General features: G+C 56.9%; 1 protein-coding gene across 3 annotated transcripts; it reads left to right on the plus strand.

Annotated features, from left to right (window-relative positions):
• Nucleotides 1–397: 397 nt before the first annotated feature.
• Nucleotides 398–25,101, plus strand: ASIC4 (acid sensing ion channel subunit family member 4). 3 transcript variants are annotated; one of them, XM_004033253.4, is made up of 10 exons: nt 400–1,611; nt 18,079–18,223; nt 18,322–18,449; nt 18,636–18,798; nt 19,204–19,260; nt 21,494–21,647; nt 23,401–23,492; nt 23,577–23,656; nt 23,967–24,071; nt 24,262–25,101. In XM_004033253.4, exons 1-10 carry the CDS (start codon nt 649–651, stop codon nt 24,373–24,375), a joined length of 2,001 nt encoding a protein of 666 aa, XP_004033301.2. In that variant the 5' UTR covers nt 400–648; the 3' UTR covers nt 24,376–25,101. The 3 variants fall into 3 exon arrangements, with proteins under 3 accessions (XP_063551307.1, XP_055235613.1, XP_004033301.2); XM_063695237.1 differs by lacking the exons at nt 23,401–23,492; nt 23,577–23,656; nt 23,967–24,071; nt 24,262–25,101 and adding an exon at nt 19,584–19,729 and having other exon boundaries at nt 398–1,611; nt 21,494–21,642; XM_055379638.2 differs by lacking the exons at nt 21,494–21,647; nt 23,401–23,492; nt 23,577–23,656; nt 23,967–24,071; nt 24,262–25,101 and adding an exon at nt 19,584–21,406 and having other exon boundaries at nt 398–1,611.
• Nucleotides 25,102–25,231: the final 130 nt, after the last annotated feature.

Here is a 25,231-nt window from a genome sequence, read left to right on the forward strand (position 1 = left end):
AACATTTGGGGAAGCAAAGTGGCCACAGATATGCAAGCTGGCCAGGGTGCTGTCTGTCCCAGACATATGAATGACTGAGATTGGGGTTGGGGGCAAAATGAGGGTGAGGGCAGCCAGCCTCCCAGAGGGGGCAGGGGCATGGTGGGTGTTGAAGTCTGGAGCAAAGCTCCAGGGAAGCTGAGAATCTTGGAGTCACCGTGTCCCCTGGTCTGTCTAGCCTGCCCTCCTCTGCCCCCCCTCCCGTCATTCAAACAAGTGGCTCTCTCAAGGAGTTTCTGGAAGCTGCTGTGAGTCGGGTAGTGGGATCAGGTGGTGGCTGGGTGCTGGAGTCAGGAGTCTCAGAGGCCAGGAGGTGGAGGGATAGAGTTGGCTGACCCTTCATGGGGTGTGGGCCAGGAAAGTGGCAAAGAATGAGCTGAGGACCCTGGGCACGGCACCCTTCCCTGGGTGGCCAGGAAGTGAGGAGATCTGGGGACCCAGTGAGTGGCTAGGGTGCAGCAGGAGTTTGGGGGATAGCCCCAGTCTTGGGATCCCTGTCCTGGGCTGGGGACTGCCCCCTCCCCTGGCCTGGCTCCTGACGCCCGTGCTGCCGGTGAAACGCTGTTGACATGTCCTGAATTATTAAGCACGGGGTGGGCTCCGGAGCACATGCTGAGCGGAGCGGCTGGGGCTGCGCGGCGTGGCGGAGCAGCGCTCGCTCCCTCGCTCACTTGCTCGCTCGCAGGGACACACGCAGGGGCTGACAGCTGTGCTGGTGCTGATAAGGGAAGCCACAAGGAGACGATCGAGGAGAGAGACAAGCGGCAGCAGAGGCAGCAGCGGCAGAGGCAGCACCAGGGCTGCGGAGCTGCTGGGAGTGGGAGTGACTCCCCCACCTCGGGCCCCCACCCTGTCCCTGTCCTCTTCCTGCTTGCCCTGAGTTTAGAAGAGCAGCCGCTGCCACCACCGCCACTCGGGAGGGCACCAGGGCTGCTGGCTAGGGAGGGACAGGGCAGGGAGGCTCTGGCCAGTCCCAGCAGCCGGGGACAGATGCCGATCGAGATTGTGTGCAAAATCAAATTTGCTGAGGAGGATGCGAAACCCAAGGAGAAGGAGGCAGGGGATGAGCAGAGCCTCCTCGGGGCTGCTGCCCCTGGAGCAGCCCCCCGAGACCTGGCCACCTTTGCCAGCACCAGCACCCTGCATGGACTGGGCCGGGCCTGTGGCCCAGGCACCCACGGACTGCGCAGAACCCTGTGGGCACTGGCCCTACTCACCTCGCTGGCTGCCTTCCTGTACCAGGCGGCTGGCCTGGCCCGGGGCTACCTGACCCGGCCTCACCTGGTGGCAATGGACCCCGCTGCCCCAGCCCCAGTGGCGGGCTTCCCGGCTGTCACCCTCTGCAATATCAACCGCTTCCGGCATTCGGCACTCAGCGATGCCGACATCTTCCACCTGGCCAATCTGACAGGGCTGCCCCCCAAAGACCGGGATGGGCACCGTGCGGCTGGCCTGCGCTACCCAGAGCCTGACATGGTAGACATCCTCAACCGCACTGGCCACCAGCTCGCCGACATGCTTAAGAGCTGCAACTTCAGTGGGCATCACTGCTCCGCCAGCAACTTCTCTGTGGTGAGTTCTGCCAGTTGGGCTGCCTGGCCTTGGATGGCCGGAGGCTGGGGAGTGGGGAGGAGTGGTGGCAGTGGTGTACAGGGGCATCCTCAACAGGGCTTCCCTTCCTTCCACCACCAGAGGCTGGCCTCGTGTTTCCCCAAGCCTGGCGTCTCCCTCTGGCTTCCCAGCCATTGAGCAGTGGCCGCTCATAGGGGCTTACCCTGGGGCGCCTGCTGCTCCTCTTCTTGGTTTTGCTGCTGCTGCAGTGCCCAGGTCTGGGAGTTGGGGTGGGGGTTCCTAGGCATGGGCCCAGGTGTCCTGGAGCTGGCTGGCTTGCAGGGAACGCACGCACCATCCCAAGGCCAGACCAACTGACTCCCACTTTTCTCTTGCTCCCTTTTTCTTCTGAGGCTACTGGATTCTTCCCACCAAACGAAGGAGATAGGGAGGGGAGGTTTGGGGGGCTCCATCTAGGGAAGGACCCCGGGTGGCCTCCTGGGGAGCTGGCCTGGTGGGCAGGCTGGAGAGACCCGGTCTTCAGGACACTGGGTGCCAGTGTCTCTTCTGGATCTCTGTGTGTCTCTCACATGCCCGCCTCACAGACTCCCTCACATATCCCTCTTTCATTCTGCCCTCCAGCCCTCCCGGGGGCCAGTCCCCCTGTCTCCTGTTCTAGCGGCTCCCATGCCCAGCTCTGGCTCTTACACTGGGAATCACTGGTTCACTCTTATGTGCATAACTCACCCTCACTGCTGCCCCAGCACCGGTGCATGCGCACATGCACACGCACACACACACACGCACTGCTGGGGGACACAGTTTCCTGCACACTCCCTCTCTCACACACTCACTGTCCCTGTCACTACACTCACATGCACACCTGCACACCCACACCCAGAGAGCTACTCATCTCCATGTCTAGCTCCCAGCTCTTGCTTAGCTGCCAAGGACAGGGTCCCACTGTGGATGCCATCCCTTCTCATGACACCCCCACCCCCATCTATCCCAACCGCTGCTCCCCATTTGGAGACTGCTGGCGCCATCTGTCACCTACGTGTGAGCACAAACACAAGCACCCTCTCCGGGAGAGGGGTGTGAGCTTGGGCTGCTCTGCCATGCACGCCTCCCACAGTCAGGTATGTGAGGGGGTGGGCGTGTCTTGTACACTGCCTGTCTGTCAGGGCTCCATTCACCCATAGTCACAGGGTATCTAGTATTCATGGCGCTCGAGATGCTTGTCCCTAGTCCACAGTTTGCTCCCAGCATTGTGTGTGTGTGCGTGTATGTTTCATCCTCGTTGCCACTGCCTAGTGCATATGCAAATGTTTGGCGTCAACATGGTGCCCACTCCGGCCCAGCCTCCAGCAGCCAGCCCCAGTGATAGGGACCCCCGCCAGGTTCTCACTCACCCGCTGCCTCAGGATCACCAGGAAACATGCTCCAGCCAACGAGGTTCCTGGCCCCCACCATGCCTGCAGTGTCTGGGGCCTCCTGCCATTGGGCAGGGGAGTTAGGTAGAAATAGAGGGACAGGAGCAGGAGCATTGTGCAGGGAGAAGAGTCGGGGGCATTGGCCTATTGTCCGGCTGTACACCCCCTTTCCTAGGGAAAAGCACTGCTCCCCAAAGCAAGGGTTGGTAGAGTCCCCGAGGAGGAGGTGGGATATGGAGGGTGAGTGTGGCCTTTGGGATCCATAGGGCTCTGCTGTCCTCAATCCTCACCACTCCGTATTGGGGGCTGGGCAGAGCTCAATCTTAGCAGGTGCTGTTGGGACAGAAATCAATGGAATCTTTGTGTCCCCGAGCGGGAGTTGGGGGTGGGCAGGAAAGGGGAAGGGTGATGAGACCTCAGTGGGAGGAAAGGAGAGGAAGAGCTGGAGGGGGTGAGGAAGTAAGGGGAGGGAGGCAGAGGGTTCTGCTTGGTCTCCAGGCTAGGAGGCGGTGCCTGGAGGATACAGGAACGGGGATCCCCTGATCAAGGCTGGTGAGTCCCCGGAATCCTGGGGATGGCCCTGAGGAGTGTGGGTGGATTTCCCACAGGCCCTCTGGTACCCTGGGGCTGGAGAAAGGAGGATGGTAGAAGTCCGTGGGCTGAGGTTCTGGCCCTGGTGCAGGACAGTGAGGGGTAGAGGGCATAGCTAGCATTGGGGGACAGGAATTCCCTTTTGGGATTTCCATTTCTCCTGTCTCCAGCCCAGCCTCCTACTCTTCTGCACACACTGCATCCCCCGTCTGCTGAGTGTAACTCTGTCTTGGGTCTGGCATTCAAGGGCTGAGTCTGCTGCAGATTCACCAGGGTCTGGAATTACAGATTGGGCTGGGGGCCCATGATCCATGGTAGTGGGGAAGATGGGGTGTATTACAGGGGAAAGACTGGAGAATGGGCATGGAGATGAAGATATGGGGTCTCCAAAAAGGACATGAGGTCCATAATCAGCTCTGTGGTGAGGACCTGGAGTCAATGATGGGGATTTGGGGTCTATGGTGGGGAGATGGGTATGTGAGCTGGTTGGTGGGGAGCCTGCCGGGGTATGGGTGGTGAGATGGTCAGAGACAGGGACAGGCTTCACCAAGGGGCTGTTGTGTGTTTTCTGTTGCTTTCCCTGTTTCCTCCTTCCCACTCCCCACTCTGCTGTGACCTTTCCTCTGGAATCCAAGTTAATAAATGTCACATTTTCCAGCCTATTTTTACTCCGGGTAATGTGCCCTCCCCCAGTCCCCTCTGCTGCTGCTCTTGCTTCTGTTACCACTGCAATCGCTCTCCCCCAACGCTCCCTAATATCCCTTCATGCACTCCCAATCAGTCAGTCAATCAATCAACATGGAGTTCTGGGTGCCTACTATGTGTTGGGCTCCCTGCTCAGAGCTGTGGAGGACAGCAAAGATGGGAAGCCCTGTCCCCAGTCCCTGTCCTCAAGCAGCCTATAGTCTCGTGGTAGAGTGGGGACAGGGACACTCAGAAGTTTAAGCAACCATGCAAGAGTTAATCAGCCATGCAAGTGGTGTCATAAGGTGCCAGGATCAATTGCCAGACAAGGTGCATGGGTAGTAAGAGGTCGAGTTCAGAGAGGGAGAGGCCATTCTGGGTGGAGGAGAGCTGGGAGGGCCTAGGGGATGAGGCAGGCTGGGCAGTTTGGAGAGAAGAGGGAAGAGGGGAGAGAGGAGAGGGCCCTGGGAGGTGGGCCCCGTATGTTTGCTCTGCATGGCGGCTAGCTCCAGCTAGTTTACCTCTGCTCCTCTCTTCTTCTCCCTCCCCTCTTCACTCAGTCTCATACCATCTCACTCCCGCCCATTCTACCACCTGTATGTCCCCCACCCCCAGCCTTGTAGACAGCTCTCCCTTCCTCCCTGATTCCTGCCGCCATCTGCTACCCACACCCCCTTCCTCCAAGCCCCAGTTCTACCTTCCCCACTGCGGCCTGCTCTCAGCCTGCCCTCTTACTAAAAGGCAGAAATCACTGTTTCTCCCTAGGCTTTCATTTCTTGAGCTGTAAAATGCAAGGGTGGCAATAAATTCAGCATCTCCTCTCACCTGGGGACCACCAGGATTCGAACCTTGGCTCTACGCATTAAGCTGTGTGGCCGTGGGGAAGCCAAAAAGCTTCTGTGAGCATCAGTTTGTGTATTCTTTTTTTTGTTTGTTTTTTTGAGACAGAGTCTCGTTGTCGCCCAGGCTGGAGTGCAGTGGCGCGATCTCGGCTCACTACAGGCTCCGCCCCCCGGGGTTCACGCCATTCTCCTGCCTCAGCCTCCTGAGTAGCTGGGACTACAGGCGCCCGCCACCTCGCCCGGCTAATTTTTTGTAATTTTAGTACAGATGGGGTTTCACTGTGTTAGCCAGGATGGTCTCGATCTCCTGACCTCGTGATCCACCCGCCTCGGCCTCCTAAAGTGCTGGGTGTATTCTTTAAATAGGATATTAGAACCTAAAAATTGGGGGTTGTTGTGAGGATTAAAGAGATGCTCCTAAAGAGCTTAGCACACTACCTGGCACACACATCGTATACTCTGTGTAAGCGTCAGCTGTTATAAATGCTGCCACCCCAACTGCTGGCTATCTTTAACCTGACTGTTCTCAGCACCACCTACTGGTTTCCGACCCATGTGCTGGCATCTTCATTACTCTCCATTACCTAGTCATCCCCCTGCTTTTGACCCTCTAGCCCACACCCTCCTCTGCCCTGTACTAGCATTTCCATTCTATCCAGCCCTCCAAAATATGCATGCACGTGTGCATAGGTGCAGGAGTGTGCACACACTGTCTAGATCAGTGCTGCCAATAGAACATTCTGTGGTGATGGACACGCTCTGCACCTGTGCTTGTCCAACATGGTAGTCACTAGCCACATGTGGCTGTTGAGCACTTGAAATGCGATTAGTGCGACAGAGAAAATGAATTTTACATTCAAGTAGCCACACGTGGCTATAGGCTGCCGTGTTGGACAGCGCAGCTCTGGATGGCCCTAGGAATGAGATTGTCTGGGTAGGGCAGGGCTGGGATTACAACTGGGACCACAGGATATAAAGGGTAGCTGCGGGCCGTGATTGGAAGTCGGGCCATCTACTCTGTGGGCTGTGATCTCAGGTGGAGCTGAGGATAGGGCCTGTGTCTAGGGGCTGGGGGCTGGGGGCAGTGGGGTGTCTGGAAACACCACGTGAGCAAAGGTGCTTTCTTCCCAGGTGCAGGACATGACCTTGGTCTTTTCCACGCTACTGTCTGGAAAATTGAGGCTGGGGGAGGCGAAGAAACCCTGAGGAGGCATGGGTAGGAGCCAGCCCCACTCCTCAGGGTCCTCAAGGGTCCAGGCAGCCCCGGGGGGCCAGGAGCCCGGGGCCCTGTAGGCGCCTCACTATCTCCATCCCCTATGGGCTCTCCGGTCTCCCTCCCCCTCCCGACCCTCCTTCCCCACACGCTGGTGACTGCCGTGACTATTAATCACTCGCCCTGTTCTCTTCCTCTCTACTAATCAGGCACAATTAGACAAGGGCTCTTCCAGCTGGGCAGTCCCCCCTCCTGCCCTCCTCTCTCCTCTCCCTGCCCCACCCAGCCGCCAGCCAGGACAGCTCTGAGGCACAGAAAGCATGCAAGCCCTCTCTCTCTCTCTCTCTCTGGCTGTCCCAGGACCCAGTTTCGGGCTCCTTAGCACCCACTCTTTCTGTCCCAGCGACCTCCTTAGCTCCTTCTCTTCCCAGTGTGTGGTCAGGCCACTACTGACAGTCTCTGCCCTCCATCCCCTACACTTGGCCCTGGGAGGAGCTACTCCACACTCCATCCCAACTCCACATCTTTGCGACTGGGTTGGAGTTTCCAAGGGCTGCCCCTTGCCCTGTTGGCTGTGGAAGGGAGAGGGTGCCCACTGAGGTGGGTGCAAGCCTCTTATCTACCACACAGGCGTCCCTCTGACTCCCCCTGCCTGTCCAGCCCTCTGTTCCCTGTGGTCCCAGCTTCTCCTGAGGCATAAGCCTTAAGCACATTTAGTTCAACATCTGGTTCAGGGCTGATCCTGCCCTCAGGAGCCAGGCAGGTCAGGTTGGGGTGGGGGGATACAGTAGGGAAGGGTGGGGTCTGAGGAGAACTGAAGACCACTTAGTCTTGAAGGACGCAGCTGCTCCTCAGCCCTAGCTAACTGTTGCCCTGTGTGAGGAGCCTAGCATGGCTGGGTCTTCCAGTCTGTCAAAAGTAGCTCCAAGTCGTGATTATTTTAATAGAACAGTAACTGATTTAAAAAATACTGAGGGCTGCCAACCCCTCAGATTGCAGAACCAGGTGCACCCACCCTCCCCACCTTCCACCCCACACCAGCTGTGGCTCAGACCCTCCTGGAGGGGTGCTGTCAGCCTGCCTGCTTGGGCAGTGGAGTGGGTGGAGGGGATGTAAGTGGTGTGGCCTGGCAGGGAAGGGCAGTGACTGTTACTGTCTCAGAGGGCTGGTCTTCAAGGGCAGTGGGAGGGCCGTGAGGGACATGCCCCACCCAGCCCCACTCAGCAGCCCCGTGGCCCCTTCATTAATCAGGAATCAGCCCCGAGCTGGGCTCATTATCAGCTCAGCTTCTCAGACACTGCCGGAAGATGCTGATTAGCGTTTGAAGAAATGGCCCCACGTCCTGTCCCCCTCTGATCCTCCCTCTGTCTCCCCTGCCCGCACTCCTTCCTGGACCCCCACCCCTGCCCTTCTGCTTCTTGGGAGGAATCTGCTCCCTCTTGTGGCTGGCGGCAGGGCTGCCTCTGCTAGGTCCAGGCAGGGGGCAGGAAGGATCAGGAATGGAGAGGCAGGGGCACCCAGGGAGCACTACAGGGAGCATTGGAATGCCAAGACCCAAGCTACTCAGTCCCCGAGTCATCAGTGGGTCCCATGGGCAGGCAGGAGGGAGTGAAGGGGGTGGAGCCTGAGGTGGTCCAGGAGAGATGGACAGCCACCCTGCAGGAGGGGACAGAGGCCGGCCTCAGGCTGCCGAGTTATAAGTGTTCCCTGCCCTTCCAGGCTGGCCCTGCAGCCCACCTCCTTTGAGCATCTGGGAAGAGGAGGTGGGAACGGCCAGCACTGGGGGCAGGAGGCCCGAGGGGAGAAGATCTGCCACGTTTGTTTGTTTGTTTGTTTGTTTGTTTTTTTGCAAATCATGGTGGAAACTTAGGGTCTTCAGAAGGATGAGTGAAGATGGGAAGGCAGGAGGAGGACAGAGGGGCAGAGATCCTGAGAGTGGAGATGGGAAGGTTCAGTGGTGTGTTTTCTAGGAAGAGGTGGGCAGGAGTCTGCACTTCTTCCCCTGGCTCCTAGGCTGGGGCTGGCAGCGCTGGAAATCCAACCCACCCCTCAAATGCTCACCATGCCGTTGGGACACCCGTGGGTGTTGGGTTGGAGGGGGAGCAGTTCCACAGAGATAGGCACGGGCTGCAGCAGCCGAGGCGGCAGCAAGAGTTCAGAGAGGAGCCACGGGATGATTAAGGGGAAATGGAGGATTGATTTAGGAGGAAAGATTAAAGGAGCTAAATCCGTGGCGCTTGGCTCAGCGGTGACTAAGCGTGGACAGGATAATAGCTTACAAATGTGTGGAAGGTGTAAATACCAAACGGGGGGAGGGGAGGCGGCTCGGCGGGCCCAGAGGGTGGGGTGGGGGCTGGGCAGGCCCCCGGGAGGGCTGGGAACCCCTGGGCGACTGCCCGGTGGGGTCGGCCCCTCCCCAGTGGGGGCTCACGGGGGAAGGAAACGGGACGTTGGGGAGCCCCAGGTTCCCAGTAGGGGTTCCATTTCTGGCCGCAGCCTCCCGGGCCTCGTGCTGATCGTGTCTCACTCCCGCCTGGCTGGGGATCTGAGGTCGCGGGTTCAAATCCCACCCGAGCACCCAAGTCCCTCAGTGCCCCCGGCCCCGGGCCTTTCGGCCGCTTCAGGCCCGCCAGCCAGGCCCAGCTCCGCATCCATCTCCTCCGGACCCCTGACCCCGTCGCCCCCTCCCTGGCCGCGGCGGGGGCGGGCGGCGGTGTTTCCCTCCGCAGTGGAAGCCTCTGGCGCTGCTGTGTGCGGAGGTCACTTTGCCGAGGAGCCGGGAGCCGGGGGAATGCAAATGAGGCAGACCCAGGGAGGAGAGCGGAGGAGCCCGGAGGAGATGGGAGGGAGGGCGCTCGGGAGCCGTGATGGATGCCTGGCCCGCGGGAGGGAGCGGAGGGCGGCGAGGCGCGCGAGCCGGTGGGTGCGGCCCTCTGGGTGCGGGTGGGCCAGGCCTGGGCGGCCAGGCTGTGTGTGCGGGAGAGGGCGGGGGGCCAGGGCTCCTGGCAGGCGCACACCCACCCACCCACCGTCCCCGCCGCCTCCTTCTGTCTTGTCTCCTGAACTGCCGCCTGGCTGTGGGTGTGTGCTCCACTGTATAAGCAAAACTCTTGACGAGGAACTTTGCATCGAGGGGCGGGAATGTCAGGTAAGGACTTACCAATTCACCAATTAAAAATTGACTTTCTAGGGTGTAAGGCCTAAGCGGTCGCTGCCCGGGGAATGGTTTTGACTGTTTACCTGGGTCCCGGAGGCCTTCATCCTCCCGTTCTCCTCTCCCGTGGAAGCGCGGCGCCCGCCGGGGACCACAGCCTTCTTCCACGGCCCCCAGCCCTCCCTGGCTCCTAGGGCTCCCCTGTCCTTTCCACCACAGCTCACACATTTACGTTTGAACAAACACCTCAGCCATTGCCTCCTAGATCCACTGTAGGGAGGAAGTGGCCCTGAAAAGCTCATGGGTGGCGGTGGAGGTGGGGGGTCCCTGTATGCACGTGTAGAACTAAGCCTGCTGAGGGCGCTGTGTCTTCCTCTTTCTTGAGTGTGGCATTGTCTGATGCCCCTCCTGGGTGAGCCAGGTGGCTTGTTTAGAGAAGTTTTTCCTGACCCTGCAAGCCAAATTGAGCTCCTGTTCCACCGTGGTGGCCTTGGCTAGGTCACCCCATCACTACAAGGATCACAACTAGTAACAATTTATCCATTTGTGTGACTGGTGGATTTGTGAACATGCCTGGTGCAGTTCAAAGTGTTTATGTTGTAAGTGCCCCATAAGCACTTTTTTTTTTTTTTGAGACAGGGTCACGCTCTGTTGCCCAGGCTGGAGTGCAGTGGTGCCATCACGGTGGCTCCCTGCAGCCTCAACCTCCCAGTCTCAAGAGATCCTCCCACCTCAGCCTCCTGAGTAGCTGGGACTACATGTGTGAGCCACCATGCCTGGCTAATTTATTATTATTTGTAGAGACGAGGTCTCGCTATGTTGCCTAGATTGGTCTCAAATTCTTGGGCTCAATCGATCCTCCTACCTTGGCCTCCTAAAGTGCCGGGATTACAAGTGTGAGCCACCGTGCCTAGCCCATAAGTACTTTGAATGAATGAATGTCTCTGCAGCCAGACAGCAAACTCCTTGAGGGCAGAGGCTGTCTGTTTTGTTCTCTGTTGCATGTCCAGCACCAAGCACACAGTGCCTGACATTGTTGAGCACAGGCTCAATGAATAGTGTTGGACAAAGTAAGTGTTGTTTGAACATTCACCAGTTCTTGAGCGCCTACTATTTGTAGGTACTGTGTGCCAGGTGTATGTCACACAGTGGCTATGGGTGGACTCCAGGGCCAGACTGCCTGGTCCCCTGTCAACTTCCTTATCCTCTCTGTACCTCCGTTACCCTGTCTGTAAAATGAAAATGATAGGACTACTGCCATATAGGAGTTTTGTGAGGGTTAAGGGGTTAATCTATATAAAGTGCTTAGAACTGTGCCTGACACAGAGGTAAGCACTAAGTAAATATTAGTGGTTGCTATGATTTACGTACATTCTGTCTTTCCTCATAACACCTTTGAAGGGCGCCTGTTGTTACTCCCATTTTACAGATGAAAAATGGAGGATCAGAGAGGTTAATTGACTGAATCTGAATCCCACAGACTTAACTAAGGGCAAGGCCCAGATGTAAACTAGGTTGGGCTTTCCATCTGGTAGGAGAGCCATATCTCAGAGCCTGGGGGTTTCGCTGTGACAGAGCTCCATCCTCTAAGCCGCTCCCAAATTGCAGAGAGAGCCTGCAAGGTGCTTGATGCCCTGTGAGGATGCGCCCAGTGGGGATCCAAGATCAAAATGGCTGCACCGTCCTGGCAGGAAGCTCCATTCCCCAAAGGGCCTCACCCCTCCCTTGAGCACCTGCCAGGAACCACTGAATTGATCTCTAATCCTCTCATGTAACTTTAGGAGGAGGAATTACCATTCCCCTTTTACAGATGAGCAAACCGAGGCTCAGAGAGGTTCAATCACACATCTGAGGTTGTTTGTCCAAAGTTGGTGGGAGAGGCTGGATTTGAACCCTGTTCTGTCAGCCTACAAAATATATGCCCCTTTCCCCATGTTATGAGCCTCCTGTGTATCCATTTCCAGCACCACATAGTGATCAATCTCTGCCCTAGCTTAGTTCATGCTGGTCTCTACAAAACCTTTATTACTGGTGCACATATATTACTGCACTTTGCAAATGCCTTTCACATACTTCCTCTCTTTTGAGATGTACAACTAATCTGTGAAATAAGCAGGGATTTCTGTCTCTGCTTGACACATGAAGAAACTGAGGCCCAGAGAAGTTGATAAATCACTTTACTAACCTAAGTCACACAGGCTATCAGTGATGGAGCTGGAGCTGAAACCAGGGCCTGCTGACTCCCAGGGAGGTGATGTTGGCCCGTGAACCTGGGGTCCACTTCTGAATCTGCCCCTGTTTTCTGCATGCCCTTGGATCTGAACCTTGCCGTCTCTAGGCTTGTTTCTGCCTTTGTACAATGAGTGATTGGACTGAGTGACCTCGAAGTTCTGAGCAGCGCAGACACCTCAGGCATTTTGGTTGGTGCCATCTTCCTTCCTCTGCACCTGGAAAGGATAGGGAAGGAAGAGGCTTTGAACCTGGATACTGGGCCATCCCTGAATAAAGCTAGGCCCTGGGAGCTGTTCCACCCCAGGGTGCTGGTCACAGTCCAGGGCAGATGAAGATGCACCCCATTCCACTGGCCCACTCTGGACCTAGGGGCAGAAGAATTCATTCCAGGGGTACCTAAGAGAGAGGCATGGGGGTGGACCCCGTCAAGGGGAGAGCTGATAGAATTTGGGGGAAGGGATACCATGGAAGAATGTCAGGGGAAGTGCCGGGACCAGAGGCAGGGTGCCCAGAAGGCAGTGGAGATAAAGCCCAGGCCAAAGATTAGCTCTGGGATTAGCCTGGCCTCAGCATCTCCTGGCTGCTTCTTATCTCCTGGAGGCCCAGGGCCCTCTCCCCGCCACAGCTCTGAGCCCTGGCCCCGCTAATTGCCTGTTAACCCTGTGGGCTCTGCGAGGGAGGGAGGATGCAAGCAAGCCAGCCAGGGAGAGAGCTTTCTGGAGAAATGGAAGCTGTGAATAGATGGAGTTCCGAGGGCTGAGAGAAGCCACCGCTCTCAGGAGGAGCAAGCTCTGGACAACTCTCTCCCAACCCCTCATCACTGTCTCAGGCAGACCCTGAGAGAGAGGGGCCAGGGAGAAGGAGGTGGAGGGCACCTGGAGAGGGGTTCCTGGCATGTTGGGTCAGGGTGGGGAGCCTCAGGCCCAGGGAAAAGTCTAGGAGGAAGACAAGAGGCTGAGACTCGACAGCCAGACTAAGGGATGGATAGAGAAGAAAGCAAATAGGATAGAGAATGCAGTGGGCAAGGGACAAAAAGGTCAGGGGGCATCCAGGACAATGGGAGAGAAAGAGGCCAAGGGGATGGACAGGTCAACAGAGGGCAGGGGCAGAGAAACAGAGTCCAAGTGGATAACTGATCAGGGGCAGGGACAGGCGGGTCAGGCGGATAGAGAAGGACTCGAGAGACAGACTGAGATCAGGAAACAGAGGCTAGCAAGGCAGACAGACCCAGGCCGGGGTTCAGGCCAACACTAAAGGGGAGGTGATCAGAGAAGGACAGGCAGGTGCTGGCCAGAAGGAAGGTGGGGGAGGGGACCTGAGTGTCAGTGTACAGCACAGACATAGTCCTGTCTAGGAGCTGTCAGCCAAGGCCGGGAGGGGCTTTGGGAGGACACATGCCCCAGCTAGGGCCAGGAGCATGGGCCTGGAGCTAAGGCAGAGAGAGAGGGAGGGCCAGACCAAAGGAGGACATGGGGGTCTGAGATGGGGACAGGGCCCAGAGGCTGAGAGCTGGTGATCTGCAGATAGCCCCTCTGCCATCAGGACACTCCCTGGCCCACGACCTTCCCCTTTCCGTGACTGGACCCTGGACTCTCAACTCCTTTGCATACTGCCCCCCCTTCCTGGGCCAGTCCATGGGGAGGGAGCAGTGGACAACCTGTGGGACCCTGTGGCAGAGCTGCCGTGCCGTCTCCATGGAAGAAGCTGTGGGCTGTGCTGCCACCAGAGTTCTGCCACTTAGGAGCTGATGGCTCCACCCGCCCCTGCCTGCCTGGCCCAGGGACTGTCTCCTGGGCAACGCTGTGCTCTGACCAGCAGTCAGGACTGACCCGGGCTGTGCAGGTGGCCTCCTCCTGCCAGTCTGGCCAGTCCGTTCCCTGCAGAGTATCCCTGAGACCCAGACAACTTCCACCCATCTCCCTTTGTCACCCCGACTCTGCACAGCCACCTTGAGGGTTTGTGTGCCAAGGAACCACCACCCTCGCCAGCTGGGCATTTGTTCTTCCCTGTGTAGGGTGGGCTCGGTTCCATGTAGCGTGTGTCTGTGTGTGTCTGTTGGAGGTACCAGGTAGGGACGCTGCCCCAGCCCCTCCGAGAGTCAGGAGCCTCCAAGAGCCATTCATTCACTGAACACCCACCAGGTGTTCTATAAGCACCTACTGTGCTTTGAACTGGGGTTCAGTTCTGTTTGAATCTCGGCTGTCGTTTATTTGCTGTGTGCCCTTAGCCAAGTCACTTTCCTTCTCTGAGCTTCAGGTACCTAATCATTAAATGGGGGCAAAAATACTTAGCTCATATGGGTTTCTTGGAGACTCAAAGGAGAAAATAGATCAAAAGCACCTATCACAGGACTTGGTACAAAGTCGGGATGTTTGATAGTGTTTGCTTTCCTTCCTCCCACCTCATACCTCCTTCTGCAAATCTCGCTGGGCTCTGGGGATGCCAAGAGGGAAACAGGACTCCTGGTCACATGGAGTTCATGGTCCCATGGGTGAGGCTGAGCTTCAGAGAGACCATAACGGTGCCTGGCAGTCAGGGCTCCGCCGAGGTGGTGCTGAATGCTGAGGGACATGAGTGAGGAGCTCATAACGTGGGTACCCCACGTCGCCCATGCCTTCTTTAGCCTTTCAACTGGAGCGTATTCGCAGAACTGGCTGTGTCAGCAAGAGCTGATTCTAGCATCTTCTTGGTTTGAAATAGGAAGAGGTTGAGTACTTTCAGATTTCTACAAATACTAATATATGCCTCCCATCAGCATTTCCCACACCACCAGGACCCAGGAATTTTGTTTTTCTGTTTTTTTTTGAGACAGAGTCTTGCTCTGTCACCCAGGCTGGAGTGCAGTGGCGTGATCTCAGCTCACTGCAACCTCTGCCTCCTGGGTTCAAGCGATTCTCCTATCTCAGCCCCCTGAATAGCTGGGACTACAGGCGCCCACCACCACACCCAGCTTATTTTTGTATTTTTAGTAGAGACGGGAGTTTCACCATATTGGCCAGGCTGGTCTCAAACTCCTGACCTTGTGATCTGCCCGCCTCAGCCTCCCAAGTGTTAGTGTTGGGATTACATGCATGAGTCCCGGGGTCTGGACTTTTTGTTGTTGTTGTTGTTGTTTTTGAGATGGAGTCTCACTCTGTCGCCCAGGCTGGAGTGCAGTGGTGTGATCTCAGCTCACTGCAACCTCCACCTATGAGTTCAAGCGATTCTCCTACCTCAGCCTCCCGATTAGCTGGGATTACAGGTGCCCACCATGACACCCAGCTAATTTTTGTATTTTTAGTAGAGATGTGGTTTCACCATGTTGGTCAGGCTGGTCTTGAACTCCTGACCTCAAGTGTTCTGCCATCCTTGGTCTCCCAAAGTGCTGGGATTACAGGTGTGAGCCACTGCACCTGGATGGGACAGAGGAATCTTGCACCAGGCCCATTTCAGAGTTCCTCCACCTCCAGTGACTTGCGATAAGAGCACAGGTCTAGAGTCGGGCTGCTTGCTGGGTTCTCCTCCTTTACTTAGTGCCTTTCTACTCACAGTGTGGCCCATGGACTCTCAGCCTTGTCCAACTCCCTCCCCACATCTGTTCTACCAGACTCTGCACTTTAAAAAGATCCCCCTGATTTGTGTGCACAATAGTGTTTAAGCCCTGGGCTTGAAAATCTTGGGAAACCAGTTGAATTCTCTGAGCCTCCATTTCTTTCTCTGTAGAATGGGGAGATAATAGTACCCACCTCACAGGGTAGTTGTGAGCATTCATCCAGATAGAACATGTGAAGCGTTTAGCACAGTGCATGGGGCATACTGAGTGCTCCTGAGCTGTCCATGACACCCACTCCTGCCCCACAGATGAATACATAGCAGGGAGGAAGGCAGGGGTGATACCTGTGGGGTCAAGGACTTGAATCTGGGAGCTGGTAAAGGTGTGTGGGGGATGTTGGGGGAAGGAGAGGACTTGGGGGACAGGAAAGGAATTGAAGAGAAGCCTATATGGAGAAGAAAGGGTGAGGAAGGTACAGAGGAACGATGCAGAAGGGAACGAGGAATGGGAGAAGAGAAAGGGACGGGACTGGGGCCCATTCCTGTCTCATCTACCTGGATGGGGCTGGGGCTGAGGCAGGAGCTGGGTCCTGAGGTAGGGTAGGCTTGGGGTGGGGGGTGCCAGCAATGGTTTGTGGGAGCAGCTGGAGCCTCGCCCCTGGATGAGGTGCACCTCTCCTTCTTCCCAGCTGTGTGACTTTGGACGTCACTTCACTTCTTGAGCTGTGATGTCCTCATCTGGAGTAGCTGGGATAACTACACCTAGCTGGTACTGAGGGGATGTGTGCAACGGTAGACGGCACTATGTTCTGTAAACTCAGGGTGCTTTGTTTGTGGTGCACACGTTTTTGTTTCGGGAACGGGAGGCAGGGTGTTTGGGTGGTAGAAGAACTGTGGGAGAGGGGAGGATCAGGGCTGCGACTCCCAGAGCACTGCAGCAGGGTGGTCTAGTTCTCAGGCATGGGGACTTCACCCTGCCCCCTAGGAGGTCTCAGGAGGACTCTCAGTTGGTTCGCTGCCCTCCACCCAGCCTCTCTCCCTTCTGCACTCCCCCTGTGAAGCCAGGCATTCAGGATCTCTTTTTCCTTCCACACCGCTTCCTGCCATTTCTTCCAGCTTTTACCAGTGGGAAATGTTCCCAAGGAGAGGGGAGGGGGAGCGGGAGAGAGTGATTGAGTGCGCCGACCCCTTGCCCCCAGGGAAGGTGCTGCCTGTGATGGGTTTGACCCAGGGGCTCGGCTCTGTTAGGGAAGCCTGGCAGGGGGGAACTAGAATCCGCCTCTCCCTCAGCCTGTTCTCCACCCCTGCCGCTGCGCAGCTCCTGGTGGCAGCTAAATCCCCAGCGGGAGCCTGGGCTTCCATCTCCGGGGCGCCAGCGCCATCTGCTGTCCATGCAGGAGAACTCTCCGCAGAGGAAAAGGGAGCCGGGCTTCTGTGCTGCAGAGACTGCTTATTCAAGTGTCCCTTGTGCCCTGCCCTGGGCCAGAGACTGGGGACACCAGACAGGCTCCTGCTCCTGTGCGGCATACATGCTCATTGAGGGAGATGGACAATGGACAGGAGACAAGTAGATGAACAAGATCATCTCAGGTCTTGATAAGTACCTTGAGCAAACCAACAGACATGTGGATGCATGGACGGTGACACTGAATGTGGCTGTGTGATGTAGGAGTGTGACATGCTGAGGCTTCAGTGATGGGCAGCTAGCCATACCATGAGTGTGTGTGCGGGGGCACTCCAGGAGAGGGGACAACAACAACAAAAGCCCGAGGAGAAAAGGAGTCCAGGTGTCTGAACTTGTCACAGAGATGTGGGGGAGGTGGTGGGAGAGGCAGGCAAGGGCCACATCACATGGGCACTTTTGGGTTAGGGAAGGAGCATGACTTCATTATGTGGGAAATGGGAAGCTATTGTTGGGTAAGTCAGTTAGTGATTTCATTGGATCTGAGCACTGTGGACTGGGCACCATGGCTTCCGGTAGGGAGGGGCAAGGGTGGACCAAGGTGGGAGAGCAGTTAGGAGGAGATGGCAAAATGAGGGTTGCTGGAGAAGGAAGGAAAGTGGATGGATTCTAAATGTATTTCAGAAGTGGGCTGGAGGTTGGATGTGGTGGCTCATGCTTGTAATCCCAGCACTTTGGGAAGCCAAAGCAGAAGGATTGCTTGGGCCCAGGAGTTCAAGACCAGCCTGGGCAACATAGAAAGACCCTGTCTCTACAAAAATAAAATAAAAAGTAAAAAAAAAAATTAGCTGGGCTTGGTGGCATATGCTTGTAATCCCAGCTGCTTGTCAGGCTGAAGCAGGAGGATGGCTTGAGTCTGGAAGGTTGAGGCTGCTGTGAGCCGAGATCGTGCCACTGCACACCAGCCTGGGCAACAGAGCAAGACCATATCTCAAAAAAAAAAAAAAAAAAAAAAAAAAAAGAAGAGAAAGAAGTGTCCCAGGACTAGCTGTTGGCTTGGATGCAGGAGTGATGGAAGGGGAGATTTCAGAAATTCCGACTTGAGAAACTGGGTGGATATAGTGGGGTGGTTTACTAGGGTGGAGGAAAACGGTGGGGGGCAGGCAGGGTTTGGGAAGGTGTTGATGCGCTGTTGGGTTGGAGATGCTTTTTAATCATCTAAGGGAGGCCATCAGTAGAAAAGTTGGCGCTGATTGGAGAGGCTGGGCTGTACATTGCTTGCTAGGATACGGGACTGGAGTGTCCAAGCAGATCTGGTGGCCCTCAGCAGGAAGCAGGGAACTTCGGAGTTGCCTTGGCCACTCCTTTCATCTCCCCTCCTGCTCTCTTCTCACCCCACCTCCCAGGTCTATACTCGCTATGGGAAGTGTTACACCTTCAACGCGGACCCGCGGAGCTCGCTGCCCAGCCGGGCAGGGGGCATGGGCAGTGGCCTGGAGATCATGCTGGACATCCAGCAGGAGGAGTACCTGCCCATCTGGAGGGAGACAAGTACGCAGGCCGGAAAGGGACAAGGGCCACCTTGGGGACTGGGGCCTGGGCCGTCTGCCTGGGATGGGTTTCCAAAGGTCCCCATCTCTGCTGTGCAGATGAGACGTCGTTTGAGGCAGGTATTCGGGTGCAAATCCACAGCCAGGAGGAGCCGCCCTACATCCACCAGCTGGGGTTCGGGGTGTCCCCAGGCTTCCAGACCTTTGTGTCCTGCCAGGAACAGCGGGTGAGCACCTCCTGCCAGGCCCTGGATTGGGCACAGGGCTCGCCTTTGGGCTCAGAGGGGATGTGGAGCAAACCTGCCCTCTAGAAGCTCAGAGCCTGCCAGCTGTGTTGACTTTGCTGGGGCTGTGGGCACTGGAGGACCGGGTGGGATTCCTGAGCATGACCTCATCATGCCCCACCTCTGCAGCTGACCTACCTGCCCCAGCCCTGGGGCAACTGCCGTGCAGAGAGTGAGCTCAGGGAGCCTGAGCTTCAGGGCTACTCGGCCTACAGTGTGTCTGCCTGCCGGCTGCGCTGTGAAAAGGAGGCCGTGCTTCAGCGCTGCCACTGCCGGATGGTGCACATGCCAGGTGGGCACCCCACCCCCAGCCAGCCCTCCATGCCACCCTGCTAGGCTCCAGAGCCTCCCGGGGCAAGGCACTGCTCATGTGCACAGGCAGGTGCATGTATACAACATGTGTGTGTGTCTGTACTCGTGTGAGTGTGAGTGTTTGGGATTTTTAAACATGGTTTCACATATGCATGTGGGAATGCCGGCATGCAGATGCCTGTGTGCATGTTAATATGTATTTGTGTACGTGCATGCTCATTTATATCCGTGGTTGCGTATTTGTGGGGGTTGTGTGTGTGGTGTTCAAGCACATTTATGCAAATGTGTGCATATGTGTGTGCATGCATGTATGTGCTTACATTTGGGCGTGTGGGGGACAGGGGAAGTGATCGTAGATTCCAGGAATAATCTTCTCTCCTTTCAGGCAATGAGACCATCTGCCCACCAAATATCTACATCGAGTGTGCCGACCACACACTGGGTCCGTGCTGCCTACCCTTTCCTACCTCTCCATCAGCCTCTTCATGTCTCTGTCCACTCTTCTCCTCACTGTCTTGGATCCTCCCCTCCCAATCTCTTCCTGGAGGGTTCTTCCTGGGGGTTGAGCCTTAGCCCATACTTCAGTGGGGTTGGGGAGAGGTCTGCGGACCTCTGCAGGTACAGACACTTGGGTAAGTGGAGGCAGCAGGGTGGGGGGTTGCAGAGAAGCCAGGACTGGGAGTGAAGGTCTGGGCTTCTCATCTTGGTTCAGCCAATGAGCTCACCCACTTTGAGAAAGTGAAATGACTTCTCTCTTGGTCTCAGGAAAAATGCATTGCTGGCTATCGGTGTGGGTAAGGCAAACCCCATCTGTCCACAGATCTTGCCTGATCTGCAGTTCATCCATCTATCCATCCATTCATCGATTCGTGCATTCTCCAGACCTTTACAGCCTGTGCTGGGTACTGGAGGTGAGAGTGGGGGCGACAGCCCTGCCCTTGGAGAGCTTACACCCCGGCAGGGCTGTGGACAGCCATTCCCACACAGCCCGTCAACTCCTGGAGAGGGGAGCCTCGGGTGTGCTGCAAGGCCCCAAGGAGGGGTGTGCAGCCCTAGCCTGGGAAGGTAGGGAGGATTCCTAGAGGAAGGGACACATTAGCTGAGGCTTGATGGGTGTGTAAGAGTCAGGTGCAAAGGGGGACATACACTGAAGACCTGTGCCCAGAAAGAGCATGCTGTGTCCGGGGCACTGAAAGATCTGTGTGGCTGCAGGGCAGAGAACAGGGGAGGGAGTAGAAAGAGTGGAGGAGGGAGGCCAGGCACGGTGGCTCACAAGTGTAGACCCAGCACTTTGGGAGGCCAGGGTCTGTGGATCACTTGAGCCCAGTAGTTCAAGACCAGCCTGGGCAACATGGTGAGACCCTGTCTCTGCAAAAAATAAAAAAGTGAACTGGGTGTGGTGGTGCACATCTATAGTCCCACCTATTCGGGAGGCTGAGGCAAGAGGATAGGCTTCAGCCTGGGAGGTCGAGGCTGCGGTGAGCTGAGATCACACCATTGCACTCTAGTCTGAGCTACAGAGTTACCCTGTCTCAAAAAAAAAAAAAAAAAAAAAAAAGAGGAGGGAGGCTCTAGGAAGCCAACAAAGGCCTCTGGCAAGGCAGGAATGCCAGGTGAGTCCAATGAGATAGGAGGGGAGGAGACTCAAAGCCAGGGACTGGCCGAGCTGGCTGCAGTAATCCAGACACCTGGGGCCTTGGGGCTGGGTTTGAGACACTGGGCAGCCACACACACATCCAGCCCTTCTCTGTCCCCCACACCACCTGCATCTGTCACAGGGGTGATTGGAGGTGTTTAGTGAAGGAACAGATATGTGATCAGGAGTAAGGCGCCTGCAAGGCACAGTGGGAGACCACAGAGCTAGCAACATGGGGAGCCTTCATTCCCACCAGGCCTGCAGGAGGAGAGAGAGACCTGTGGCTGTCCAAGAGGGCTGACTGACAGCAGCATGGCTGGAGGAGCACAGCCTCTGCCACCTATGGCCTGGCAGTGAGGAAGCCAGGCGGGAGAAATACCCTGGCATCTCTTCCCTCTCACCTTCTGTTTCTGCTGGGGCCTCCTGTTGGCCAAACTCAACCCAAAGCCAGAGGACAAGGGAGTTTAGTTGATGCATCTAGGGGAGATCAGCCTCATAGGGTGCAGAGCAAGGTTGAAGAGTGGAGAGTGGATCTGAAGGTACAGGCAGAGAAAGCCCAGCACATTGATCCTGGGAAGCTTGTCGGTCTATTTGTTCTTCCGTTCGCCCATCCGTCGATCTGGCCATCTGCCATCCATCCATCCATCCATCCATCCATCCATCCATCCATCCATCCATGCATGCATGCATCCCAGCATCCTCTCCACACCTCCTTGTGTGTCTGAGGCCTCACATAGTTGATTAGCTCTGGAGGATGGGCTCTGTTCTCCCTCTGGGCCACGAGGACCACCCCCAGTCCCAGGGGGTTGGGAGGGTGCTGGGGGATTCTGCTTATATCTGCTCTCTGGAGCAGTCTGAAGCTGGTTCAGGCGGGGACCTGCAGCCAGTCCCCTCTAGGAAGCACTGGGGCTGGCCAGTAAAGGCCCTCAGTGTGGGTGTGCTTGCCTCAGGATGGCCCCTGGGCCTCCTCTCTGCAGCTGGTGGGCCACTGGACCACCCTTCTCCAACTCCCACTGTAGCGGCTACCTCTGTGTTGCAGACTCCCTGGGTGGGGGCCCTGAGGGCCCGTGCTTCTGCCCCACCCCCTGCAACCTGACGCGCTACGGGAAAGAGATCTCCATGGTCAGGATCCCCAACAGGGGCTCAGCCCGGTACCTGGCGAGGAAGTACAACCGCAACGAGACCTACATACGGTATGTGTGTGTGTGTGTGGGGGGGTGGCTGTGTGACTCTGTGTGTACGTGTGTGTGAGTGTATGTGTGTATGTGTTTGTGTGTATGTGGGTGTGGGTGTGTATGTGGGTGTGTACATGTGTGTGTGCATGCATGTTTGTGTGTATCTGTGTGGGGGGCATGTATGTGTGTGTTTCTTGTGGGTGTGTGAGTGTATGAGTGAGTGTGTGGTGTGTGTGCATGCACACTTATGAGTGTATGTATCTGTGAATGGGTATGTGTGTGAGAGAATGTGTCTATGTCTGTGTGGGTCTGTGTGTGTGTGTGTGTGTGGTGGAGGCTGCCCTCAACAGGCGCTGGGCATGGTGGAGGCAGGGAGTGGGCCGCATCTCTATGATGAGTCTTCTACCAGGAATGCCTTTCATAGCTCTATTCTTCTCCTTCTTCTTTTTTTTTTTTTTTTTTTTTTTTTTTTGAGACAGAGTCTTGCTCTGTCGCCCAGGCTGGAGTGCAGTGGCACAATCTTGGCTCACTGCAACCTCTACCTCCCAGGTTCAAGTGATTCTTCTCCCTCAGCCTCCCAAGTAGCTGGGATTATAGGCACCCACAGCCATACCCAGCTAATTTTTGTCTTTTTAGTAGAGATGGGGTTTCACCATGTTGGCCAGGCTGGTCTTAAACTCCTGACCTCAAGTGATCTGCCGTCCTTGGTCTCCCAAAGTGCTGGGATTACAGGTGTGAGCCACCTTGCCTGGCCACAGCCCTTCTCTTCTAAGCAGCCACACTCATTGCTCAAGTCACGTTCAGTGTCTCCACCTCCAGGGAAGCGCTTCCAGGTCCAAACACCTTTCATCTGAGTTCCCAGCACCCGTACAGATCTCTGTCATTACACATATGCCACATTTCAGAGTGCTTTGCTTATGCATCTTTCTTCCCTGCACGGAGGGAGAGGGACAGGATGAGACAGGAGAGGAACACAGTACCCTGCAGGGGGAGGCAGGAGGGACCGCCCTGAACCTTGGGTCTGGTCCCCTCCAGCCAGTCTACACTTGTGGAGTGTGGTCTGGGTGCCAGGCTCAGTGCTGGGTTCCGTGGGGACAGATGATTATGACACAAAACCCATGCCACAATTTGTCAATGAGCCCACGTTTGATCATGTAGGACTGATTCTCAGGCCCCAGTCGGGGAGGCGTGAGCTGGCCTCTGAGGGCCCTGGGTTTGGGTCTGAGAGAGGAGGCAATGGGGAGGCGTCCAGTGACAGGACGTGGGGCGGTGGGGTGGTGTGGCACGGGGTGGTGGTGTGGCACGGGGTGGTGGTGTGGTGTGGTGCGGAGCCTGAGCCATAGGCAGCTGTGTGGAGGAAGCACAAAAGACGGCGGCTGGGGAGGAAGGTGCCGGGGACAGGCCACTGGCTGCCCAGGACACCGAGAAGGGGCATTGTGGAGTGGACTGACGGGCAACAGGGGTCACTGAAGGGACCGCAGAGGCGTAAGGAGGAGGCAAAGGCAACACCACTGGCTGCTTTAGAGGAGGGAGGAGCGTTTCCTTCAGGTCCAGTTGTGTTTTGCTCTCCCAGGCCCTTTGCTACCCCTCAAAAGATGAAGCTAACACACATCTGGGACTGCCTCCCCTCACAGCCTTGGGGGGTCCGGGGGGTAGTCACTGACTTCCCCATGTAGTGATCTCTGATCAGGATCTGCTGGATCCAGGATGCCCCTGCCAGCCTTCTCAGGAAGAAAGGCCCACACGGATACCCTGCTTCCTGTCTCCACAGGGAGAACTTCCTGGTCCTAGACGTCTTCTTTGAGGCCCTGACCTCTGAAGCCATGGAGCAGCGAGCAGCCTATGGCCTGTCAGCCCTGCTGGGTGAGACTGGTGTCCCTGCCCCCAGCTTGTGTGGGGGTGGATCGGCCCGGCCGCTCCCTCTGACACTGCTCTCCTGCTTCCCAGGAGACCTCGGGGGACAGATGGGCCTGTTCATTGGGGCCAGCATCCTCACGTTGCTGGAGATCCTCGACTACATCTATGAGGCAAGGGCCCTGGGGAAGGCAGGGTGGGAGTGGGGGCCGTGGGCAAAGCGGAAGGGGGCAGTGCGGGGTGCCTGGTGGAGCTGGCCTGGCTGGAAAGTCAGGTTCAGGGTTCTCTGCCAGGGTCCCCTGACTGGCTGGCAGGCCTGAGGTCTCAGAGTCAGGAGAAGGGGATGGGTGAGGAGGAGGAGGGTGTCCTACTGGGAGTTTGCTGTGGCAGTAAGTCCTATGGGCAGCTGGGCATGGTAAGGCTCACGCTTCTCCTCAACCAAATTTCCTGAGCCCACTGCTGTCCCCCACCCTGAACCCCAAGGTGTCCTGGGATCGACTGAAGCGGGTATGGAGGCGTCCCAAGACCCCCCTGCGGACCTCCACTGGGGGCATCTCCACTTTGGGGCTTCAGGAGCTGAAGGAACAGGTGAGGACAAGCTCTACACAGCATGCAGCCACACCTCCCCAGGACTGAATACATCCATTGTTTCTGAACCAGCCTGTGGAGGGGGCCCTGGAGCCTCTGCCCGAGGTGACAAGGAAAGGCTGGCGGTGTGAGCCCTGGGGGCACCACTTGAGCTCTCCCTGTCCCACTCTCTCTTTTCTTTCTCCTGCAGAGTCCCTGCCCGAGCCGGGGCCGAGCGGAGGGTGGGGGAGCCAGCAGTCTGCTCCCCAACCACCACCACCCCCACGGTCCCCCAGGAGGTCTCTTTGAAGATTTTGCTTGCTAGGACGGTGCTGTGACTGAAAGGACCCAGGAGTCTGGGACCCCTCCTGGGATCCCCAGCACATTCTCCTGCTCCTGGGAGAGGCCTGGGGGCGGTGCTCACTGGGAGGGCCAGGACTCAGTTCCTGCTCTCATCCTCCCCTGCCCTGATGTCAGCTGCTTTGCACAAAGGTCCTTCTTGTCCACACCCCTTACCCCCAGGCTGGTGCCCCGGGAGGGCTGGAGACCAGGCCATGGGCCCTCATGGAGAGGAAGGGAACGAAGGAGAGGGAGGGGGAGGATAGAGCCCATCCCAGCCGGGGAGGGGGAGCCCTCTGTACATTTGTAAATATTTAGGGAAAGCCGGGTGGGAGGGGGGGATACAGATGTAGAAGATGGGTAGGGCTACAGGGGTGGGTGACTTAGGGACAGCCAGGGTCCCAACTCCAATGTCAGCAGGATAGGGAGAGCCCCAGGACTCAGGAGTGCTGGGCTGGTCCTACTTCCTGCCCCTCTCCAGGCCCAGCTCCCCTCTTGGCAGGGGGAGAGGATGGCCCAGCAGGCCTGGCCCAGCTCCCAGTTCCCCCTGCACCAGCCCCACCCCTACAGTCCCTTCTATAGGGAGGGGGCAGGAGACCTTCCAGACTTTGGCTGAGCTTGGAGGGTGGGAAGGGAGCCTTCTCAGTCCTCTCTCCCTCCAGTCTGATTTTATCAAGTGCTGACGAGATTGGGAATAAAGAGGCATAAAGAATTCTCTGTGTGTATGTGTGACCAAGCACGCACTAGGGGCCAGGGTGAGGCTGGGCACATGCATGACTTGGTCCAGGGTGAAAGGAAAGGCAGGCCCCAGCAGGGGCAGGGGAGCCTGTGGTGCTCAGCCA

Source organism: Gorilla gorilla, chromosome 11 (genome assembly GCF_029281585.2).
Source record: "Gorilla gorilla gorilla isolate KB3781 chromosome 11, NHGRI_mGorGor1-v2.1_pri, whole genome shotgun sequence".
In the NCBI taxonomy this organism is placed as follows: domain Eukaryota; kingdom Metazoa; phylum Chordata; class Mammalia; order Primates; family Hominidae; genus Gorilla; species Gorilla gorilla.

Bases quoted from the DNA above. Each gene is read 5' to 3' on its own strand.
- ASIC4 (XM_004033253.4), top strand. From the start codon at position 649: ATGCTGAGCGGAGCGGCTGGGGCTGCGCGGCGTGGCGGAGCAGCGCTC. The intron at 18,224-18,321 runs GTACGCAGGCCG...TCTGCTGTGCAG, and splicing joins GCCCATCTGGAGGGAGACAA to ATGAGACGTCGTTTGAGGCA. The intron at 23,657-23,966 runs GCAAGGGCCCTG...CTGAACCCCAAG, and splicing joins TCCTCGACTACATCTATGAG to GTGTCCTGGGATCGACTGAA.